Source organism: Thunnus maccoyii, chromosome 7 (genome assembly GCF_910596095.1).
Source record: "Thunnus maccoyii chromosome 7, fThuMac1.1, whole genome shotgun sequence".
Lineage (NCBI taxonomy): Eukaryota > Metazoa > Chordata > Actinopteri > Scombriformes > Scombridae > Thunnus > Thunnus maccoyii.
In genome coordinates, this window is record NC_056539.1 from 3,071,009 (window position 1) to 3,095,499 (window position 24,491).

The following is a 24,491-nucleotide window of genomic DNA, read 5'->3' on the forward strand; positions in this document are numbered from 1 at the left end:
CGTATATCTGCTTGGTGAATTACTCAGAGTCAGTGGTTACCAAGTGTTACCATTATTATATGTCCATATGTTTCTGTCTTCTTTCTAAATATTAATAACAGCGTTTATATATAGTTTTTATTTTAAATAATAATGCTGGTAAAAGGCTGCTCTTGTCTTCCCACTCACTCCAACATCCCTCAATCCACAGCTCCTTTGTTTGCTGAAAGCATCACACACACACTCAGCCTCTTTGCAATCAAATGTTAGGACTAAGATATTTTATCTGAAGAGTGGGAGGAACAGCAAATAAACTCAAGGATCTTCATCTCTTTGACTCTCGTATTGGTCAGATTTATCAGGGTATTTCTTACCTTGAAACCACACGTAAGAGTGCTGATAATGCATGATAAACATACATTATAAACTGCATTACATCACTAGATACAGAACCAGTGTTTCCATTACCAGCTGTTGCTGCTGTGGTGCTGAGCTGTGTGAGCTGCTCCATCCTGATTGCATGTGGTTTATATTTTACTTCAGTGCCATTTAATCATTTATTTCTTTTATAATGATTATGAGGTAGAAACAGATCTGTCCTTTTTGCTTTGACACACTAGTCATACTAGCCATCATCTTTCACCTTTGCTCTAGGAGCAGTGTCAGACGTCGTTGTTTCTATGGAAACCACCGTGACTTCTATCTGGGTGGGGCTGCAGAGTAATCAGTGTAGGGTGGTTGCTGTTTTGTGTGAGTTTCCAGTCACTGCTAGTTGTATTTATGTGCAGAACACATTTTACCTTTAAAATTAAAGTCAAAATTGAAATCTCCTCATTAGTTGCATGTTTCTTTCATGGATCCATTTGTGGTGATAGCAAATGACCAGACTTTCAAAACTCACACCAAAGGGCAGTCTTGTAACCTCAGCACTGCATAGGTTACCCCATGATTCAAATCACAACACAGAGCAACGTAGAAAGTGATCAAATTACAGATAGAGTCAAGGATGGGCTAACCATGTCAGCCCTCCAGCTGGTTACCTGCCTGTGATGATTGTGGAGGGGTCCAACACACTGCAGACATCTGTGTAAAACAATAATTAATATGTTCTGAGTTCATCACAGCACAGAAAAATGTGTAATTAATCACCCGGACAAATTTGAATGATTAAAAAAATTGCCAATTATATAAACTAAGGTTTCAAAATAAAAAAAATAAGCAGTATTCTCTGCCCTGAAGTGCTGAGGCCGTGTCTGCTGAAGACTCTGAAAACATGGCCCAACTGAACGGCCTCTGAGCTAACAACGTTTGTACCAAACTCCCCCATAAAAATACACAATTTAAAAAAGTTTCTAGATGCGAGGCAAGCAACATGGCAAGCAATATGACGTTAGGAGCCACTGTTTAATAATATTTTGTAGGTAAATGTGGATTTGTTTCAGTAAAAATGCAACTTAAATGACTAGTTAACAAGCGAACCATCACCAATTATCGTTATGTTAAATAGTCATTATTTTCAATGGAGTTCGGTGCACTTAATGTTACTCATTCCTCTGCTGAAACGTCCTCGGTGGCTTCATTGTGGCTGTCACCCTTGGAATAAAAGCCTGTCACGCTGTGCTTTTTGGTGAAGTGATGCCATGCAAATACTCTCTCTCTCTCTCTGGCCGGGGACATCCCAGCCACACAGCTGGTGCTGAACACAGAAATGGTGAAAAACAGTTGAACGCTCTAACGCCACAATTCAGAACTACATAGCAATCAGCAATTATTCAGCAATTATTATCTAACGTGTATAATGTGTGTGTAAGGGTCAAAATCAAAGCAGCAGAGGCTGGAATGTCCTAACTTTAGTCTCTAGTATGGGTCAAGCTCTAAACACTGGATCCTACGATTTCCACAATGCAACCAATAGCATCTTTTTGTTAGATCCTCCCTGATGGTAGATGCCCATATCTTTACTCCAGGCTGAAATTACCTAAACATCATCATCGTGGTCATTTCCTCGTTGTACAACAGTTTCCAAAGGTTGAGTTGTACTCCTTATGACTCGTAAACTAACCTTTATGTTTAAAATTGGTGGAGTTACCCTTCAATTTTACAGAGGAGGTGTTGTCGCATGGTGGAAATATTTAATTTGCCAAAAACTGTGGCACTAATGGAAACAAGGATGTCAAATTACCCAAACAGGTCCAATCAAACAACCGCAGCACCTACACTGACAGAAAGTCCATAGTTTTGAAGCTAAGAACTCACGTATGTTATCTTAGTGGCTTAGTCACTTCAAGCATTGTGTGTGTGTTTGTGTGTGTGTGTGTGTGTGTGTGTGTGCGTGCTCTTATTCTGTGTTTACAAATCACTTGCAGGACATTTCTGAGGGAGCTAGAGAACTGTGCAGAGAAACCAGAGCTGGTTGGAACCTGTTTCCTGAAAAGGGTGAGTAGCTGAGAGACATGGTGGAAAGTAACTAAATACTTTCCACCACAGTGTCGTGACGTGCGTGTACTTCACATGAGTATTTCCATTTTATTACCCTATACCTCTATGTGATACTATATATACTGTATACAGTACAATAAGAGATGATTTCAGACTGTCTCTTCACTCAGACATGTTTTTGTGTTGTCAGAAAGAGGAGCTGCAGGTGTATGAGAAGTACTGTCAGAATAAACCCCGCTCCGAAGTCCTCTGGAGACAGTGTGGAGACAGTCTTTTCTTCCAGGTAACACACACACACACACACAGTAAGTGAATGGTTGTGATGGACGTGATGAGGAGATTCATCCATGAAGTGCTCATGCTGCTGTTTATTACTTTAGACTAGTCTTTGATTTGTTACCTCCCCATACAGCAGAAAGCCATCGTCCAACCTGATGCTATAATTGAATTCTCCTAACAGCAACATGCCCTCCACTGTTGCTGTCCCATTTGGTGACTTAAGGTGATAGGACAAGTGTGTCTTGATATGACTCCTGCAGATTTAACACAAAGTCAGGTATGTCTGTCATGTGTCCCTCCCTGACTGACAATGTTTGGTGTTTGTGACAACAGGAATGCCAGAAGAAGCTGGACCACAAACTGTCTCTGGATGCTTACCTACTGAAGCCAGTCCAGAGGATCACCAAATACCAACTCATGCTCAAGGCAAGTACCTACACACACACACACACACACACACACACACACACACAAACACACACACACACACAGTCATGTTTCCATCACTTCAGAGGGCATTACATTGACTTACATTCATTTCCTGGAGACTTATCCTAACCCTAACCATGACCACCACATGCCTAACCCTAACCCTTACCCTAACCTTAACATAACCCTAAACTAACCTTAACTTTAAACCAAATCTTCACCCTAAAGTTAATGATTTACATTAAGGGGACTTGCTTTTTGTCCCCATAAGGGAGGCAAGTCCCCACAACATGACTGTGTAAACAGATTTACGTCCCCACAATGTGAGGAGTACCTGGACCCCACACACACACACACACACACACACACACACACACACACAATATTGTCATGGCATGACCTCTGAAGTCTTACTATGATTGAATACTTAATGTGATTTTGCTGCAAGACATCTGTAAAATCTATCTTCCAAATGTGTTTGACTAATGTGTGAGTACATTAATAACAATAATAACAATAACATTATTTTGTGCAATTATCTCTCTGATTAGTTCAGCCTGCTTCACATAATCCCCCAGAGGAGTTATGAAAAGCTCTTTCTGAGCCCAGAGCCACAGTGAGAATATAGATTTTCACCCTGAGACATATACCGCTAAACTCCTCATGTTGGAGTGCAGAAGTTAAAGTCCAATTATATATAATGAACTTCAACTCACACTATAAACACAAATAAACTATTACACATTACACTATTCGATACTAGACTTCATCTGTTATTCATAACAGAATAATCAAATAAGTAGATTTTGTACAGTCTGACATCATAGCAACGAGATGATGAGCTGCCTTCATCTCTTATGGATAAATAATGTTGAATGAATACACAGATCACACAACAGAATTCATGCAGTATGTGTTCTTATAATCATAAAATGATCAACGCCCACTGTCAGATAACTGATGAAGATGAAAGTAGGAAGTTCTCCTGTCATTTGATTTATCTTGTGATGATAAATATAAAAGAGAGGATGAAAGGAATAGGAGAGAAGAGGAAACAAGAGAGAAGGAGAGAGGAGGAGAGGAGAGGGGAGGAGAGAGGAGGAGAGGATTAAAAAAAAAAAAAAAAAGTTTGAGCTAAGGATCTGGCAGCCTTCTTCTTGGCTTATCTTAATGGTCAGCTTGACCTGCCCCAGCTGGAACGTCCCAGTTCCTATAAAGTCAGTGCCCCATTCATGCTGATTGGACATCCCTGTCAAAATTCAGAATCCTTTTGAAATTCAATTTCTTGATGTTCACAAACACCAGAGAATACTGAACTGACTTCACTGTTTAATCAGGTCTTGCTTAGAAAACAGCCTTCATTCATTAACAGTCTTCAAAATCCCTTCATCATTATGTTGTTTCACACACTCATCTTTAAACCTTTAAACAAACCTGTCGCCATACAAGCTTCCACTTCACTCACTGATGAGGGTTTACTCCACGACAGAGCAGCTGTTGCTTGAACAATAGCCTGACACCCTAAACCTGATAAACCTGTTACCTAAGCCTATCACTGTTAATGATTCATTCTCCCTGGCACTCATCTTCTCTTTCTTTCTTCCTTTCATCCACACTCTTCCCTTTTTTCTTTTCCTCTCTCACTCTTTTCTTTTAATCTTTGCTTGTTTCTTGTATTTTCTCTTCTCTTCTCTTCTCTTCTCTTCTCTTCTCTTCTCTTCTCTTCTCTTCTCTTCTCTCCTCTTCTCTTCTCTTCTCTTCTCTTCTCTTCTCTTCTCTTCTCTCCTCTCCTCTTCTCTTCTCTTCTCTTCTCTTCTCTTCTCTTCTCTTCTCTTCTCTTCTCTTCTCTTCTTCCTCTTCTTCATTTTATCTTGCCTTACTGAATGGTTCTCCTACCTCCCTCCTGTCTTGCAGGAGATGTTGAAGTGCAATAAGGGTGAGGGGACGGCAGAGCTGGAGGAGGCTTTAGCCACCATGCTGGACATCATCAAGTCCGTCAACGACTCCATGCACCAGATAGCTATCACTGGCTTTGAGGTCAGTGTGTAATTTGATGTTTCCTGCTTTTGTATTTACACTTGTTCCACATGAACCATCTATCTAGAGACACTTTGGATCATCTGAGAGCCCTTGTGATTATAGATCATATTTTTAACCATCGTCCAAAGGAATACAGTACAAGCATTTATTATTTCTGAAGAAATTTGAACTACATATGGTCAGTTTTTGCTCCATCAGGTCATAAAAAAATGACTTCTGCAACATGTTACTCTCCCACCCAGACAGCTGGGTTGTGTTGAGGAGCGGTCATTAGTCAGAGGCCACAGGTGGGAATTTCCAACATCTTTATCTTTCCTCCATAGATACAGATGCTTTCAGTTGCACTAAAGCCATTACTTGCAACACAACATAAAATCACACACCTGTGTATACTAAGTAGCATAGGTGTCCATGTGCCACACACACACACACACACACACAAGCTTTGAAGTGCTGTGTTGTCAACCTTGACTCCACATAAGTGTAATCAAAGTGTGTAAAAGGCTGGTGATAAAGGGTCTTTTCTTTAATCTTGAATATTTGTGGTGTGATTTAAAGAAATCCATCGCTGGATGTTAGACATACACATGCACATGAAAGATAAAATCATGAAAATATAATAACATTATATATTAACGTCTTGTTCTGGGTCTATCATATGATATGTGATATCAACCCCATTTAATAAGCCTTAGTCCATGGAGCCGTATTGAAAGAATATTTCTTGTTGACCTAATTTCATTGTTCTTATATTTAATTTCTTTGCATTTTGTCTTCAATTTATCAACTGAAGGTTCCTAGTGGCTCTTGTCCGCACAGCTTAAACTCAGCTCCAGATAAATAATCAACCAAACCACCCTCAGGAGTGGCCCACCGTTCTAAAGAAGGTCAAGCAATTGAAACCATACTTAGTGTCATTGGATTGTACTGGACAACAGGACAGAGGACCCAAATGCTGACACTATAGGCAGAACAGGTTGAAGAAAAAGATCTTTCATAAATCAATGTTCCAAAAACATGCTTAGAATCAGCCAAACAGAAAGGAGTTCAAACAAGCAAACAAATCCAGAGGGGCAAGGCAGGCAGCACGTCAAACAGTGGCAGCAAACAGGCACAACACCAGCAACAGGGAAGCAGGAAACAGTTACAAGATCAGGCTCAGGTTGCTGGAACGCATAAAGGCACAAAGCAACATTGATGATCTGGCAGAGGCAATCCTCGTCCTTGACTTGTTTGCTCGTTCAAACTGCTTCCCTGAGTCTGCATTTGGATTCTCTTTTTTTTTTTTTTGTCTGTCCTCGTACACACACCTGTGACTACATGGTAATAATTCTCTAAAGGTAAGGTGTGTTTCTTTAATGTAGCCCTGACAAAGTTCTTAGAAGTCGACAAAAACACTCAGAGAACTTAAAGAACGTTTCTGTGATTTCATCACATTCAAGCATCTCCATGTGATTCCCCTGGTGATCCCAGCCTGTGTGTTTGATCTCATAACAACTTTTCTTCTCCAGCAAGACTCTGTATAGCGGAAATAGTGATTTATATCATGGTATGGATCTGCTTGGCCACACAGGGACACACAGTTTGCAATCATGAGATCAAAGACTTTGTATCACATGTTCAGTCTGGCTGACCAGTCAAATTAGAGCTTTGGGCTATATGATTATCCTCAGCTTAGTCTGTTAGAATACGGTTTGGGTGTGTTTATTATAAAGATGATCTGCTGGGTAAACCTCACTGCATTCATGGCAACATACTGAAAGGGAAAAATATGAAAATTTCATAACAGAAATAATCATGAAACAAAATAGAGGCTGATTTTCAGTTGAATACTTGCTGGTATTGTCTTTATTAGGATCAATTGTATTAATTCAAAGTATGTTAGTGAAATATTTCACTCAAAGTGTGAAAATGAGTCAGACGTGTGAATCACGTCTGACTCACTTAAAGTGTGATAAAAGAAGAGAAGTGATAGTATCACACAGTCAGAGAGGCCATACAGGATGTGCCACTGATGGAGGAAGCCGGTTAGACTTTGATGGAAGCTGATTTAAGTTTCGGCATCTCAAAGCTGTGAAGCTTTGGGTTTAGTGTCGCTGAGGGGAATTCTTTTTGACATCACAGGCCGGATCCAGGTCCATGCTGTGCAGCTGTTGCACTGCATCCTCATGGATGTCAAACTTCCTCTCTGAAAGCAGATGAACAAAAATTCCCTCATTCGTGCAACTACTTCCCACTGCAGAAATGTTCATTTGAACACGTTCAGTCGTCTCTTATTGAGATACGATGGAATTTAATTGTTTGATTTATTTTCAGTGGTTGAGAATGGTTGCTTTGAATATAAGACATATGTTTTTTCTGGAAATTATATTTGAGAAACATAGGGGTGATGAGGGCTGGACATTTACTGTACTGTATGTTAGTTTTTCATGTGAGGCTTCCTCGTACGAGTGCTCCACATCAGAATCAGCAAACTCTCTTAACTGCACAAACACTGCTCATTTCAACCACATTAATGTCACCAAAATGGATGCCCCCCACAACATTTCCGGTGAGATTTCCTTCCAACGAACAATAAATAGAACTTCAAATCGCGGAACTTCAAGTTCCTTTCTCAGAAATCAGCAGATTAAAAAAGATATCACAAATTTCGCTGTGTCATTTCTGCTATAAGGGGACCCAAAAAGGGAGGAAATGTTACCTCAGCTGTCAAAGTTGTGTCATCACAGAGCAGCGCTGTGACAGATATGAAGAAGAAGTGGTTTTACATTAAGTTAGATGCCAAAAAGCATTTTGCTAAAGTAAAGCTGTAAATGAGGTAGTTAAAGGGATATTACAGTCACAGAGATGGATGACAGGTTATATTCCAGAAGAAGGCTCCTAGAGAGAGAAATAAAGTCCCCCGATCAGCTGTTGGAGTGTGAGGAGTTTCATGCCAATTAAACAAAAAAAAAAGTTGTCAAACCTCTTAGTAAATTGGCAGCCATGATGCAACAGAATATTATGTTTATATTAAGTTTTATTTTAGTGTTTAACTTTTATTTTAGTTGATTTTGGTAACTTACTTAAAGTCCAAGTGAAATTAAATAGCATTTTTGTTGCCTGCTTCAGCAACATATCTGCTGTGTAAATCACCAGGAGACACCAAAAAGGGGGAAATGTATATTTTATACATTAGCTCTCTCTGTACAATAACCTGATGCACTAGATGGTTTGTTTCACGGAACCATCTGAGAAGTCGTCCTTGGACACTGTTTGGAAAAGGGCAGGCACTTTCAAAAAAATACTTTCTCAGGTGATTGGATGAACCATCCGTCTATCACTGTCTTACCTTGCGAGGCAGCTGGATTCGCAAGATCACACAAGAATCCTCATAGGACACTGATTGGTCCGAACCGCAGGTGGTTCAGACATAAGCGCATAACTTGAAACCTGACAAGATGGTTTCTTGAATCCAGCTGCCTCGCAAGTTAACAGTGGAAACCTTAATTCCACACAGCCAATCAAATCTTTGTATACAGCTGTAACCTCAGCGTTCTATCATAGGCAGAGCAGACAGTCACACTGAGCCTGATTGCATCCTGCTACACAACACAAGAGCCACAGACTCTGATCAACAACCCACATTAGCTTTCCTGCTAAAGTCTCCTTCTTATCTAACTTACACACACGTCTTGTCCTGCAGGATTTTTGCAAAAATACCTGCAAATTCCCCTTCCCCCTTAACTCTACTTTGTTATCTCATCTGCTATAGAAACACAGCTGAAGCAGGATTGTGCATGTGACATGTCTGCCACTGCAAACTGCTATGGATGTATGGTGCTCTACAAGTCTGACTGTCTTGTGTTTTGATGTTCACAGGGAAACCTGAGTGAGCTGGGGAAGCTGCTGATGCAGGGATCCTTCAACGTGTGGACTGACCACAAGAAAGGCCACAGCAAGGTACAACTCCACACTCCAGCAGCAAGTCTCACTCTCCCAACATCATTAGAGGCTTGAATAGAAACTTTAGGACGCCATGCCATGTCATTTTGACATTAGTAAACAGAACTGCTTCAAAGAAACACCCCAGTGTGTTTGCAAGTTTTAGCTGCTTAACTACAAATCATGTATATTTTTGCTGACCATTCTCAGTTGCACGCTGCACATTTTTAGATTTTCGGATGTGTGTTCCCGCTATTCCAGGCATCCACTGATTTCTACAGACCCCACCAGATGTCATGAAAAAATGGGGAGATAGAAACTAATTTGTTTTGAACTTGAGTTACTATTTAATACTTTCAGACAGTGCACACACAAATAAATAGAACATAACTTTGAAAATTGGTAACATTTTAACTTTATAGTAAGGGATGTAAAGGATAACTCTGTTGGTTTACATTCATTTCTGTTTGATATGAAAATCTGTTGGCATCTTTGGCATCACAGTGACATTTCAGTCTTTTCATCATCAGTACCGCTTTACAGCAGCCATGGTAAACTGTGATAGACTTTCATGATGATGCTAATAGATAGTCTATAGATTTTCATATCATATGAAAATGAGCTGGAAACCAAAGGATGGCTAGAAGACAGGAAAAGTTTATTCTTAAACACATCAACATGGTTTGCATTTGTTTAGTTGTAAGGTACAGTATGTGTGCTAAAACATGCAAAACGGGGCCAGATGCTGGCACAGGCATTTTAGGCAAATACTGAGGTGCCAGAGAACAGGAGAGGTCATGTTGAGATGGAGAGAGAGAGAGAGAGAAAGAAAGAAAAACATAATGATACATGCAAAGTGCTGTCATGCTCTCCACTGTGTTGTCAGAAGATTATGTTTACTTGCAGTTCTGCTCAGACCACCAAGCATCAATCATCAGAGATTAAAAACAAACACCGCAGTGTTTGCACAGTTTTGATGGTCCTATGATTGATTCTTACTAATAGTGTCACTCATGTTTATTGTATGCAGTTCTTTTCAGCTAAATACTGGTAACCAGCAGCAGCAGGGATAAGTTTGTTGCATCTACATTTTCCAGTTTTTGATGCACAGAATTTTATGCGTGTGGCTCAGAGTGTCGTTTATTAATTATTTAAATCTTCCAACACATGTACAAGGATGTGACAATTAGCTGACCTGCTGCATGAACTGGCCTGCAAAGATTCAAGTGACATCATTTGAAATTCGACCAATGTCAGAGGATTATTACTGAACTCCATGTTATGACACTTCATTTGACTACAACATACTAATACTCATCAACATGAATATGATAGTTGAACTGTGGAGTAATAATGGACAGACATATATCATGAGTAAGTGACCTGACTGTTTGAACTGGTTTCAGGTGAAGGACCTGGCCAGGTTTAAGCCCATGCAGAGGCATCTGTTCCTGTACGACAAGATGCTGCTGTTCTGTAAGAAACGAGATGAGACCACAGACGGACACGAGAAGACCCCGTCCTACAGCTTCAAACACTCCCTCAAGGTCAGACACATATGGTGTTGTGTGTGTGTGTGTGTGAGCAAAATGTTTTTCTAGTGGTGTCTTTTCTGGTTGCACAGAGACACATACAGTAATTGTTCATTAGAAAGACTTTCAAGAGAATTATTTAAAAAAAAAAAAGATTTGGTTGTTAAAGTTGTATTAATTTTGGCCACTAGGGGGCAGCAAGATAAGCAGTTATTCAACTTCAGCATACACCATGAGCATAAACATTACATCAGCTTGATATGAAACCATATGAGCCACAACATACGCATTTTTTTAAGTACCCAGTTACAGATAACCAGTCAACATGAGTGATGAATGTGAATAAAAGCTGTGGATGAAGCTAGTGAATGTTGGCTTTTTAATAATTAATTGTAAATGAGGATTGCATTACTCTTGAATATGCATGTGATGTTTTTCTCCAACAGTACTTTTGTTTTTGTGAGTACTCAGTGGAGCCTCTTTTCTTTCTTTCTCTGTTTATTTGTCTTTCTGTTTTTTTTTTTTTTGTCTTTATCTTAAAGCTGAATTGATCAGTAGTTTTTATATTACCATTCAACTGATTATGTGTAATATGAGAGGGGTCACTCACTAAGACAAACCCACAGAGAATTATCACCCATTTCTCCAGCTCTGTGGAGCTTTTTAGCACATTTTATCTATTTACTGCATAATTCAGTTCAATCAACCCCTGCTTCAACCTTCAGCAGGCAGCCGTTTCCTGCAGAGAAGCTCTGAAAAACCTGTTGTACGCAACCTGCCCAACCATGTTTTTCACAGGAGTTGGTGAGCTAAGAGCTAAAAGAAAACTTCATCAGGTAGACAGAGACATGACTAACAGGTTGATCATGTTGCTCAGTGTTTGCAGGAATGTAAATTGTTTGCCAATATAGCCATTATGTTAAAAATATGTCAGGACTGTTGTGCAGTTATTCTGCCCCCGAGAGGCCAAAATGAATCCATGCAGCTTTAATGTTTTCTAGACTTCAAAATCGGAAGATAATAACAGGTTATAATATAGATGGATACGCATACACAATCCTACAAACAGACAACCCGTTTCCATGAACGTGGTGTTGATCAAGAAGTTGTCTCAAGGCGTAATAATCTTTCTGTGACCTGCTTTACTCCTTGACCACCAACTAGAAGGGTCACTCATCCTGTTACACACAGAAACAGATTTCAAACTCAACAGTTTTCAAATCACAAGACTATGTATTCTCTCACAGTTGTCCGTGCTGACACACGTTTCCCCACAATCTGCAGCCCCCAGCTTCCTGTTTCCTGAAATGTCTGTCTGTGTGCGTCACCCAACTCTGCGGTTCTGTTCAGTTCTACTGAATATTTTTACTTTTGGTTTTTCAGCCCACACATTTTGTTCTATTAACCTAGTTTCCATCAGCAGCAGCAACTGTTTTCAGTGAAAACCTGATAAACTCATTGTACACTACCTGCCCAGCACCAAACAGCAGAGTGATAAAGATGGTGACAAGCTGGTGAACACAGCGGAGCATTTAACAGCTAAAGGAGGGTGGACAGAAACACAACTCCAAATGAATGCTAGTGTTCCTCTGTGTATAGTGGATGTGTAAACAAGCAACTGTTTGCTAACACATTAGCCGTAACAACTTTAATAGGTGATCTGGTTATGTTTCAGCTTGTTCCACTGGTCCAAAGTATCCAAACCCAAACCCAGAAAATCACACAATTGATGCAACTGCAGCTTTAAAGGACAGGTTCACAATTTTTCAGGTCTGTTTTAAAACAATAGTCAGATACCCAAATGAACATTAAAATAGTTTTTTTTTTTTACCATAATCATTCCTCCTGTTCATACTGACCATTAGAACATCCCTCCATAATGCACTTATAATGTAAGTGATGGAGGACAAAATCCACAGTCCTCCTTCAGAAAATGTATTTAAAAGTTTATCTGAACTTAATATGAAGCTTCAACATCCAAATGAGTCAAATCAAGTAGATATCTTTCAACGTTACAGTCTTTTTAGTGTCAAAGTTCCTCTTTTTGTTACTGTGCTTCCGCCGCAACTCAACAGGGAAATTACATTTTCTACAGTTTGTGTATTTGTGCACAAAAGGACTGTGTGGGCACACTGTAGATTTTGTTCATCACTCACATTGAAAGCACATTTGAAGGGGACCTTTAAAAGCCAGTATTCATATGTCACTACCTCCAGGAAATTGCAATTTTGCAATCGCAATTAGCAATTTTTCTAAATTACCACAACTTTTCCACATGGAATGGCAAAATCAACAGACCGCTTGTGATTTGGTGCAATTGCCGCATAACATGTCAATATGATGTACATCATCAGGTAATGAAACTATATTTTTATGTTAATGGATTTATTTTTAATGGTATGTACAGAAAATAAATTTAAAAAATAGCACTGAAATATAGTTGTTTCTGTGATATGCAGTATGCTTTTTTATGGAAGAGCATATAAAACATCACAAATTGTATGGCTTTTTTGGCTGCAATTATCACAAAAAACAAACAAACAAACAAACAAAATAACTGCCCATATCAGTCCTGGAGGGACTGACTGTTGTCTTAAGACACATTTGAAAAACCAAAAAAAAACAAAAAACCCATCCAAAAATTATTAAGACGGTAAAGGATGGTTCTCATTTGCTTTACTCCCATGTTTGCATCAACATAAAAACAACCACAGGAATTTGTCTACATTTGGATCCCCCAGAGCAGTTCACAACAACACTGCTTTTTAAGTTGAACTAAAAGCTTTTTCACTCTCATACAGTGCAAGCAGTTTCTCATGGCACATAAACAAATGCTCTTTACCAGCAGTGGATTGCTGACATTCCTCCATATAAACCCCTGGGGAACTGGAGCTGTCATTGATAAATATTCTGTACAGCTCCTCAGGTTCTCAACTAAACAAGTCTACTGAAAGCAAGTCGCGAGGGAAGTCAAGTATGAAAGGAATTCAATCATTCCACTCTTTGTTTAGCAGAACAGCTCAGTATATCATGCTTGTATTTCTGTCTGTGTTGTCATGAACAGTAGCAGTGTGGCATTCATGCATCATATGTGCTAAAATTTGCATCCTGTGACCTCAAATAGAGCATGAACGGTAATGAAACGATGCATTTTGCATTTTAGTCACATAAAAAGGCTGCTGAATGACTGGCACGTACTCTACCTCCCGTTAGAACTGGACAATTCTGTATCTCCTGCAACAAATGACCCAGTTCCTATCTGAAGCAGCATTCAGGGGTCTCATTTATAAAACAGTGCGTGGGATCCATAGTGTACAGAAGCCGAAAATGGTGTGCACCAAAAAATAATCAGATTTATAAAACTGTGTGCATGCATGAATGCAAGCATGTTTTTCCTTTATAAATCACAATCAACTTAAAAAATGTGACCATGAACCTCCCAGGTCCTACACTCCCACAACTAACCATGAACGGTCAATGCAAAAGTCCTCATGAATATTGATGTACATGTTGTTCCTGTGGAGAACGGCACAAAGCTCGAGAGGCTGACGGCTGCAGCAGCTGTTTATGCAGTCAGTGCAACAAACGAAACAATTCCTGAAATTAAACAAAGTGGTCAGACATGGAGGTAGATGCCAAGAAGCGCATTGCTGCATATTGTCAGTGTATGAACTAGTGTAGGCACAAGGACACCGAAGCTCACTGCTTGGTAGCATCTATTGTATATAGACACATATGACTGATGAGACCTCACACTCCATATCTAAAATACAATAAACACTGTATTCAGTTATATTTACTCCAAAATCCAGCATGCAGATGTTTCTCTAATTTACACATTCCACATATGAGTGCAGGTGGTGAAGATGTGAGTATGAGGTGACTGGAGAAGGCAGAGTGTGTGTGGCAGCCACCGCAGTGTCTCCAGTGCACTCTGTGCACCTGACAGCACAGTCGTCACTGCAGCGATTTTCTACACAAGGACTATATGGAAACTAAAATCCTACCTGTTGATATATGCACAGTCCTAGAAGATGTTATTCAAAATCTATTAGTGCTCCATTCTGCAATTCTATTAAGTTATTCGATGTCATCTTGGATTTCCACAACCGATGATGTTAAGTTCATCAGTTAGTTAATGTGGTTGAGATGAAAAGGAATCAGTATATTGATGCTTAATATTGAGGAAAGACAAGCCAGGCTTTCCAGAATCCTGCTACCTGCTGCTCCACAACTTACCATGAGTGCGAGCACCGTGCAGCCCAGCCCTCTCCTCTGTGCTCTGGGGGTTGGGAATGTGATGGTGAGACATTGCGCTCAATATTTCATGAATCGTTTAATAATAAATCACAGATGTAATTGGTTAAGATCTGAGTTGGCTTATATCTTTTCAAATTGAAAGGTGTTTATGGAATAGTTATGGCTCACTATAAGCGCAAGTAACACTGCTGGCTTGAATGTTTATGATAGTGGATCTATAATTAATGTTTGATATGAAGTGTAATTAAATGTGTGAGAGGAATCATTATACAATCTGGCTTCAATTCACCACCTCACCATCTGCATCACCAATTTCCCCCCCGTCTCCAAAATGTTTGTATGCATGGATCAGAGTTTACGTACAGGTGCGCACATTCTCCCATCAGGTTTGTTTTTATAGATCACAACTTTTTCATAGGAAGTAAAATACATATCTTTCAAGCTCCGTTTGTGCACGCACAATGATTACAAATGAGTCCCCTGGTCATTCATAGCTGCCATTGACGATGCATTCAGGCTCCAACCCTCTTGACCATGAAAACAGCAAGAACAGCTCAGGAAAATGAAGCATCTTGTGTTTGAATGGGAGTGAGTGGATGAGGATAGGACTTGAGTATAGGTCCTTCACAAAGACTTCATCACACTGTCAGAATGCTAATCTGTAGAGGCTTTAAGTGTTCGGTGAATGCTTGTTTTAGATGTTTAAATGCCTCTAAACATGAACAAGGACTCGCTGATGTACCATTATTCTTCAAAAAGGATCAACTGGGCAAAGCCAGCAACCTCCCCCCGGGGATAGATTATAAATTTGTTCTGGAATTTGTTATAAAGGGCAATATCAAGAAAGACAGATCCTGCATTATTATAATTATATCTCGTGTCCCTGTCTTGCACAGAAGCATGATGTCAAAATCAATTTTTAGTGATATTTAATATTTGTCTTATTGTCAACATATCCCATTAGAAGAACACTTTGTCTCAACACTTCATGACTTCTCTACCCTGTTTTATTCATTCCCACTGAGGATGTAAATATTGAAATGGGTTAAAGTTACATAATGTTTCTGTTTTTTTAAAGGCTTGGTCATTTTCCTAAACAGCTGGTCAAGGTCATTTTTAACAAACACTACTCAAACAGGAAGAAATACTATTTTTAACTGGGGATTAATACACGTTTGATGCTCTATTTAGTATTTCTGGCTGCATGACGTTGTGAGTGGAATTGAGTCAAAATAAACCAGTGTGTGTGTTCATGGTAATTAAGCAACATGTCACCCAGTGCAACAGTGTGGCTCACTGATGTGTTTTTTAATTGTTGTACAGCACTGGAGCTCTACAACACAGAGGAATAAGATATATCAGACCCTGGTTCATTTAAGGTTCAGTTTGGATTGTGTAGATTTTTTTTTTTTTTTTTTATTCGGTCATTGCTGATAGTGTGACATAGCTGACAGTGTTTACATGCTCTAAAAAGTAAAGGTTCATCTTGAATGCAGCTGCAGTTGCCGCTGCATGTCACAGATGTGTCTGCTGTGCTGTCTGTGTGCAGATGAGCGCTGTGGGGATCACAGAGAACGTCAAAGGCGACAGCAAGAAGTTTGAGGTGTGGTACAACGGCAGAGAGGAGGTCTACATCATCCAGGTAAACACCTCTCCTAACCGCTATATGTTCACTTCCAGTCAGGTTCCTTTGTTTTTTTACTTTAAGGCTGTTGTCAGTACATTTAACACTGATCACTGTGGTAGAGTTGGAAAATTGCCTGTCTCATCCAGTGTTTCAGTGTAATTAAATGTGTAATGTAATACTCTGTTCATGTCAGGGAGAAAGCATTTAGTTTGAATATGCCGATAAAACTGAAATAAAAAATTAATTTGAACACCTGGTGATGTAAATGAACACAAATATTTTCAGCTTTTATTATCTATTATTTATCATATATTTATCATATATTTTGATTGTAAAGAAACAATTAATATTTAATTTAGTCATAAATACTTATTGGGAGACATCCAGTGATATTTTCCACAATCGTCCTCTTGGGGGCAGTGTTGCACCACACAGCTCCCCTAATGGCTCTTTGTGTTAAAAGGCCTTTGTTGTATATGTTGGCTTATTTATGTGTGTGTGTGTGTGTGTGTGTGTGTGTCTGTGTGTGTGTGTCTGTATGTGTGTGTGTGTGTATTCTTCCCCAGGCTCCTTCTATGGATGTGAAAAATATGTGGGTGTCAGAGATTCGTAAAGTTCTTACGGGCCAACTAGAGGCATGCAGAGGTATACACACACACACACACACACACACACACACACACACACTTGAGAATATCTCCTCCCTTGGGTATTTTTTACCAATTTCTTTAAAACTTACTTCAATCCAACTCGCAGCTGAAGAAGCACATGTCTGTATCCATTCATTGGTTAGCATCTGTTAGCCTGGTATACATGCATCATTATACTCACATAACACACATGGTTGGTACAACAAAACATACATTTTTCTAATCATACATGCAACTAGTTGCTCGTGCTGCAATTGTATTTCATCTTCACAATGCTGTAGTCCAGACTTTTCCCCATGCTCATGTAAACACTCAACTAAGTGTGCTGGAATTATCAGTCCCACATATTTATAAAACTTTACATTTTCAAATTCATATTTCTATATAATTGAATTTCTCCATTCCACTGTATTTTCCCATTTTTTTGTCATTATTTCCTGCTGCAACATCTCAATTCCTTTCTGTTATCATGAAAATGTTCTTGTCAGTACCAGCATGTATCAACACATCTCAGTCATCCTTGGCTGCAATCTGGAGATAGGCTAGTCATTCTCTTGCACTGACTGCCAAATTGTGGAAATGTCCTCTTTCTAATACTCTCTGTGCTGTGCAGATGGGAAAAAGGGCATTTTATATAACAAACATAATCACAGTCCATTTAGCATTTTAGTAGCTGTCAGAACACAAATGCATCATAATGTCGGGACTGGTAAAGCAATGCTAAGTGTCTTTATTTTAACAGTTAAAAACACTTATGTCAAACAGATGAAAACTAGCGTGAAAACTTTCATATTATTACCATCTAGTACTGATGAAATAAAATGTCAGATTTCATTCCTATTACTGATTCCAATTCAGTCACTGATCACAAAAATGATTCAACCTACAGTGTATGTTCAAGAAAAGTATGAATGTTTTTTCCATTTGCAGCTCTAAACATTCAGTCTAGTGCACCACATGGCAGTAATATTTACATTTCTATTTTGGCTGCAATTCTTTTGAATAGTGACCTCAGGGAAGTGCACTGCAGAACAATAAACAGGAGGAGGATTTCCAATTATATAACATTACTGCTGACATACATACAGACAGGTGACAAATTAAAGGAAAAACTGGTGCTGGTCTGAATGCTTGACACTGCACTGGGGGGTATTTTGCTGGCATGTTTTGGGTCCACTTGTCCCTTTAGAGGGAAGAGTCACTGCACATCAATACAAAGTTGTTCTGAGTGATCAGAACAACTATCATGAAACATTTCTATCCTGATGGGAGTGGTCTCTTCCAGGATGACAATACCCCAATCCACAGGACATGAGGGGTCACTGAATGGTTTGATGAGTATGAAAATGATGTGAATCATATGCTATGGCCTTCACAGTCACCAGATCTCAACCCAGTTGAACACCTATGGGAGATTTTGGACTGAGGTGTTAGACAGTGCTCTCCACCACCATCATCAAAACACCAAATGATTGAATATCTTTTTTGAAGAATGGTGTTCATCCCTCCAGAAGACTTCCAGAGACTTGTAGAATCAATGTCAAGGCTAAGGGGACAAGTGGACCCAAACCATGCCAGCAAAATGCCCCCCACAGCATAACCAGATCCCCTCACTATAAGGGTCAAGCATTCAGACCAGTTTTTCCTTTAATTTGTCACCTGTCTGTATATGTATTAGTGTGTATATATAGCATCAAAGACAACAAAGTATTATGGTCCATACAAACAAATCCAATAAACAGTGAATCAACTAATCTAAATGTATGCATTAAAATGAATCTGTGATAGCAGCATGTTAAATGCTTCTACAAGTCAAGGGCATCATTTCCACCAGGGACTGAGGGAGACGTGTCTCCATCACTCTTCACTCTCCTTCCCTGTCTGGTAAAGACTCATGTCTTTCAAACTCCTGCCCCCAGTTTATAGTGCAGGTTTTCTGTTTAAAATGTGTAGTCTCCCAGCCTGAACTGTGATAACCCTGATGACATCATTATGACATCACACATCATTTTTCTCTACTCGATTATAGAAAGCTCCCCCAGACCCAAAACAGTTTTCACAGGCTCATGTCCAGTAAACAGACTTAATATGTGTAATATTAGTGGCCTGCCCCTTTAATTGACAATAGTTTTGATGATTGATTAATCATTAAAGCGAGAAGATGTAACCTCCGCTTAACAGAGGCCACTGTGGCCTCAAGTCACAGTTGCAGGATAATGAAACACTGAATTTTCATTAATTTTTTAGTGACCTGCTAAAACATTGTGTAACAGCACAAGCAGAGAAGGCTCATAAAATAGCAACACCTGTCTAAATTAAAACATTAGACATCAAAGATACTGGTTATACCGCACCAAATGACTGTTAAGGCAAAAACCCCTATTGCTCATGAATTTAACTTTTCATTTCTAAGAGGATTATTTTAATGCTCCTCTCAAAAGTTACACAGTCTCACTTTAAAGTAACATCATACAACGATTTGAATTTAAAGGACCAGTCTGTAGGATTTCAGTGTGAAGAGCTTACAGGAAATGAAATGTGTTTATAACAGAGAAAGCACTATTTGTCAATAAAAATTTGGAGATGTTTGGAGCTCTTTGTTCAGCGGATCGGTTACAGAGAGGTAGAGTAGAAGCAGAAACAGCCACAGAGAGATATGTGACGACCAGCACACCTCCAACAGGTAGCCTACACTACTTATTGTACCTTGCAGTGAGGATACCGCGCTACTGTAATGTGAAGCAACACTATTTGAAGGGGAACAGACTTCAACATTTACTGTTGTGACATCCCTCGCTGTGCTTCTGGGTCATCTTATTTCCGTGATGTCAACATCTGAACCCACAGCAGCTGTGTGCTGACTATAATCCACATCATCTTCACACACCATGGAAAATACAGTCTGGCGACTGCTAGTATGTATCTTAGTTCTGTTGATCATGATAAAGTTATATATCGGTAAGATAACAAGTGATTGACTTGTGTCAGCAGAGGCTGCTGTTGCTGCTGCTAAGCAGATGCTACACAGTCTCACTTTAAAGGTGCAATATACAATATTCAGCCCCACTAGATGTCGCACTAGAGCACCAGCATCTCAGACCAAAACAAATGTGCGCGTTGTTTACTCAATAAAGTTGGGGAAAAAAAGGAAGCGGCCCCTGAGACGACAGCTCATGAAACTAGTCATGTATTAACCAAAACATTTTCCAAACCAGAACAGCTTTTCTCTGTTTTATATCATTGTAAATAGAATATCTTTGGGTTTTGTACTGCTGGTCAGACAAAACAAGCTGTTTAAAAACGTGACTTTAGACTCTCTGGATATTTTGTGACCTTTTGTAGACAACATAATTAATGAATGAATGAGAACAAATATCAAAAGATTGAACAGTCAGTAATGACAATTACTGTTATTAACAGCTGCAGCCCCAGTGTAAAGATAATGCATGGACACATAAATGTGCAAATGCTTGAACATACAATATAATACATATCCATACACACAGCAATACACATCATCCTCTGTGCTGGCTCTCGTCTCCTCTCTCTCCATGTGTATTTCTACCTCTCTTGCCCCTCACTGTACCAGTAAGCATCAGTCGTCCACAGTTCCACTCTGTGGTCCTGACTGACAGGAAAACCACCCTCTGTGAGCCGCACACTCTGCCCAACTGACAACCTGTCTGTGAGTGTGTGTGTGTGTGTGTGTGTGTGTGTGTGTGCCTGTGTGTGTGCGTGTGTGTGTGTGTGTGTGTGTGTGAGTGAGCAGAATGACTAATGACACAGCAGCCCTGTCATGAAGCCTGGAGAGCAGAGGCTGTAGGAGGCTCTGACGGTCCAGTGCAGCGAGTGTGTGTGTGTGTGTGTGTGAATGTGTGTGTGTGTGTGTGTGTGTGATTTACATCTCTGACTCCATGTGAGGAGGGTGGAGGAAAGACAGAGAGAGGGAGAGAGAATGAAATTGGTCTGGGAAAAGGAGAGGGAGGAGATTGAAAGTGATGGGGAGAGAGGAGAAGAGGCTGGTGGAATGATGGGTGGAAAGACAAAGAGACAGACAGACAGAGAGAGAGAGAGAGATTTTGAGGGTGGAGATGGAGGGCAAGAGGCAGCACAGAGGGAATGAAGGGATGAACATGACGAGAGGGAAGGGCAAGTGAAAGGAGGACAAAGAGGAACTGCAGTCATTCTAGCTCTGTGAGAGAGGAAGAGATGAATGTGACGAGAAAGAGAGAAGAGGAAAAGATGTTTAGAAAAATACAGAAATGTGCAGAATATACAGCCTAGAGGACAATTCTAGCTTATTTTACTGTAAAACAGTAAAATAGACAGCAGTATTGGCAAGTACAGTAGGTCAGTATTGAAGGAATAAGTCAATCTGTGAAATGTATGGGATGTTTCAGATGGGTCTGCTGGTGCTTCACGTCCTGCTGGAATTCTTTTTAGCACTCTTGCCAAATGTGAGCAATTACTTTAGTGAGTACAAAATTATTATTACCAATAAGAATAGCAGCCAAAGCTACAAGAATAAAACCATAAAAATAAATGCTTTTAGTTACAAGTTATAGCCCATTCTCAGCCTGGGCTGAAAACTAGATTTTGTCACCAGGCATCTCTGTTCAGGATGGAAATGACTCTTGAGATAAAGAGAAAAAAAGAAAAAAAAAAAAAGGAAAGAGAGACATGGAGACAGACAAAGTGCACACATATGGGCAAGCAGGAGAGGGTGCATATGAACAGAAGTAGAAGTAAAAGTGAAACTTGATTTAGTCATCATGTAATATGATATGATTCAGAGTAATTCTGTGTAGTGTGTAGAACTCCATAGCTGACTGTTGTCTTTGTTAACAATGACACAGAGATGAACTTGTGACAGCCTGTGGAGATAGATATCTCAGAGGCAGATATTTCAACACCAGGACAAAAAAACCTACAACTATCTGCATGGTTAGATAGCACTCAGAGTGTTTGTATGTAAGTAACAAACGTTGAGTATTCTGGTGTAAATCATGTCTCTGACTTCAGGACTCGCCTCATAATCTCCTCCTGAGCTAATATTCTTGCATCATCGTGAATAACACAATAATGAATACCACTGGTGTTAAAGAGCATTTTCAAAACAGGGTTTTTTTGTGTAATTATATAAAAATTTTCACAACTTTGTCTGAGTTGACGCTTAAACTACACGTCATACTGTACATTGGCTGTACTTGGCAACCTTGCATTGCTGCCTATCAAGTGTTTATAGGATGTAGTTGCCGATAACGCAGATACAAAATGTTTTCTTGGTTAAGACAAACAGCATTAAATTCAGAATTGACAGCATTTATTTCATCTACAATGCCAGGATCCCTCTTACACCGCATATTCACTGCTACAGACTCTCTGCACAGCTCCGCTTAGACGTCTCAAGGCCGTATGCAAAAACATCACAAAGGCTGGGCTCAAACACGTTACAAAATATTCTGTAGCTTTTTGTTGACGCTTGCATCACCAGCTTATGAATTTATGAAGTGCCTTCCTTTGCAGTGCTGTAATTAAATTTGATAATATGACACTTTATTAGTTTATTGATCTCCTGGAGGAAATTGGGCCACTGCACAATAAACACAGCAAGATAATAGGTAAAGAAAATGTAATATAAGCACAACAATACAAACAACATATATACTATATATGCAGCTGAGTATTTTAGTGTGCTAAGCAGGCTGTAAAAGAAGTAAGGATTACTTATTACATGTATACATTTTAAAAAATTCTCAAAGAATAGCTGGTGTAAACAAATAAAAGTAAAAGCATGAGGGAAGGGGGACTACTTGTACTCTAATAGTTCACATAAAGTCAGCATATTTTAATGTACTTCTCCACAGCAGTTATTCCATCTTTACAACACACATACTCACGACGCTCAATCACCGTTAACATCAGTGAAATGAACCATTTCCTGCACATTTTCAATTTTAAAATCCCATCTCAAATGGCAGTGCCCTTTGAGCCACTTTAAGGATTTTAATGTGAAACATTTGTGCAGGAAGTGTTGAGCTTCATTAGGAGCAATAAAAAAAATAGAAACAATAATAAAAAAAAGACACTCAACTAATCAACTAGATCAGCTGACAAAAAATGCAAATCTGCTTCATCAGGATTGTGTGGGTGTGGTTTGAATAAATGAATAAATAAAAACATTTTTAAGACAGTCCATTTTTACAGCACTTGTTGTTTCCTAGGCTTTTAACCACATCTCACAGTCTTCCTCAGTGGTTTGTACTGGTTTTTATAAACAGCTAACCCATCTCCATGACAACTAAGCATTCACTGAAGAAGGCAATGAGATGTGGTTGAAAGCTTTAGAGGAGCTTTCTAAGGTCAAGATTGAACCGTCAAGCTGAACCCTCCAGCTGTCAACAGATTTTGAGTCAAATGTTACTAAATGCTGATTGGTTCACGGAAGTATGTGACGTCATTTTTTTAGAAACCAGTGAGAAAAATACAGCCAGTCAATGAGAAAAACCCCGTTCCATAGTTAGAAGCTGATTTATAAAACTGGTTTTCAGTTAATAAAAGTCCAAATATTCTGTATCCAGTAACACTGTAGAGAGCTCATTATGTATGCAGAGAGTACATGTGAGAGGTTAGTGGAAAACTATAGAAAGCAGTGACATCAGCAGTATGATGTGCACACGTTAGTCACATTCACATGAAGAAGCCAGCCGGGACGAACGCATTTGAAAAAGAACGGACTTTGTTTGATGCCAGACTTTGTTTATAACCGTGCACACTGTTACTCCTCAACACTCATTTCAAAGCCAAGGTTCTCCTCCTGTTGGCTGCACACACCTCAATGTGACCATCCTTTATGAATAAAACATCACCAGATCCATGATGAAAAAATATATCCCTTGTGCTGAATACAATATTTGGAGCATGTGGAATGGCTATATGCTGAGTCTGCATTTCAGCGACAGGTTCATTGGTTGCTTGGAACAGTAGGTGACAAGCCAGATCATTCACAGAGCTTGGTATTTCACTTATGTGAGCTGTGCATTTGGCCGAGGCTGCGCTTCACTGTCTGCAGTTATTTTACTAGATTCTTCTCTAGAGATTTCCTCTCACACAGCAGAATCCTGTGGCAGGCCAGATTTGTTAACGCTGCATTTACGAACCCCCCTTGTTTAGATATGGGTTGATATCCGACGCCGTATCCCCGGTGACTTCAGTATTCTGATGTTTCTTTCTCTCTTTATAGAGCCACAAAGTGTTTTCTATCAGGCCAATAAAAGCAGCTTACGGCATTGACGCAGCAGTTTGAGAGATTTTAAGCACGGACATAACTCC

General features: G+C 39.5%; 1 protein-coding gene across 12 annotated transcripts in view; it reads left to right on the top strand.

The window, feature by feature from the left end:
* mcf2l2 (MCF.2 cell line derived transforming sequence-like 2) overlaps positions 1-24,491 on the top strand; it is a 157,936-nt gene that overhangs the window by 100,685 nt on the left and 32,760 nt on the right. For all 12 annotated transcript variants that reach the window (XM_042415841.1, XM_042415842.1, XM_042415847.1 and 9 more), the window contains 8 exons: positions 2,346-2,415; positions 2,609-2,701; positions 3,031-3,123; positions 5,041-5,163; positions 9,028-9,108; positions 10,497-10,637; positions 16,432-16,524; positions 17,076-17,154. In XM_042415841.1, the coding sequence (XP_042271775.1) occupies positions 2,346-2,415; positions 2,609-2,701; positions 3,031-3,123; positions 5,041-5,163; positions 9,028-9,108; positions 10,497-10,637; positions 16,432-16,524; positions 17,076-17,154 (773 nt within the window). The remainder of the gene's footprint in view (positions 1-2,345; positions 2,416-2,608; positions 2,702-3,030; positions 3,124-5,040; positions 5,164-9,027; positions 9,109-10,496; positions 10,638-16,431; positions 16,525-17,075; positions 17,155-24,491) is intronic.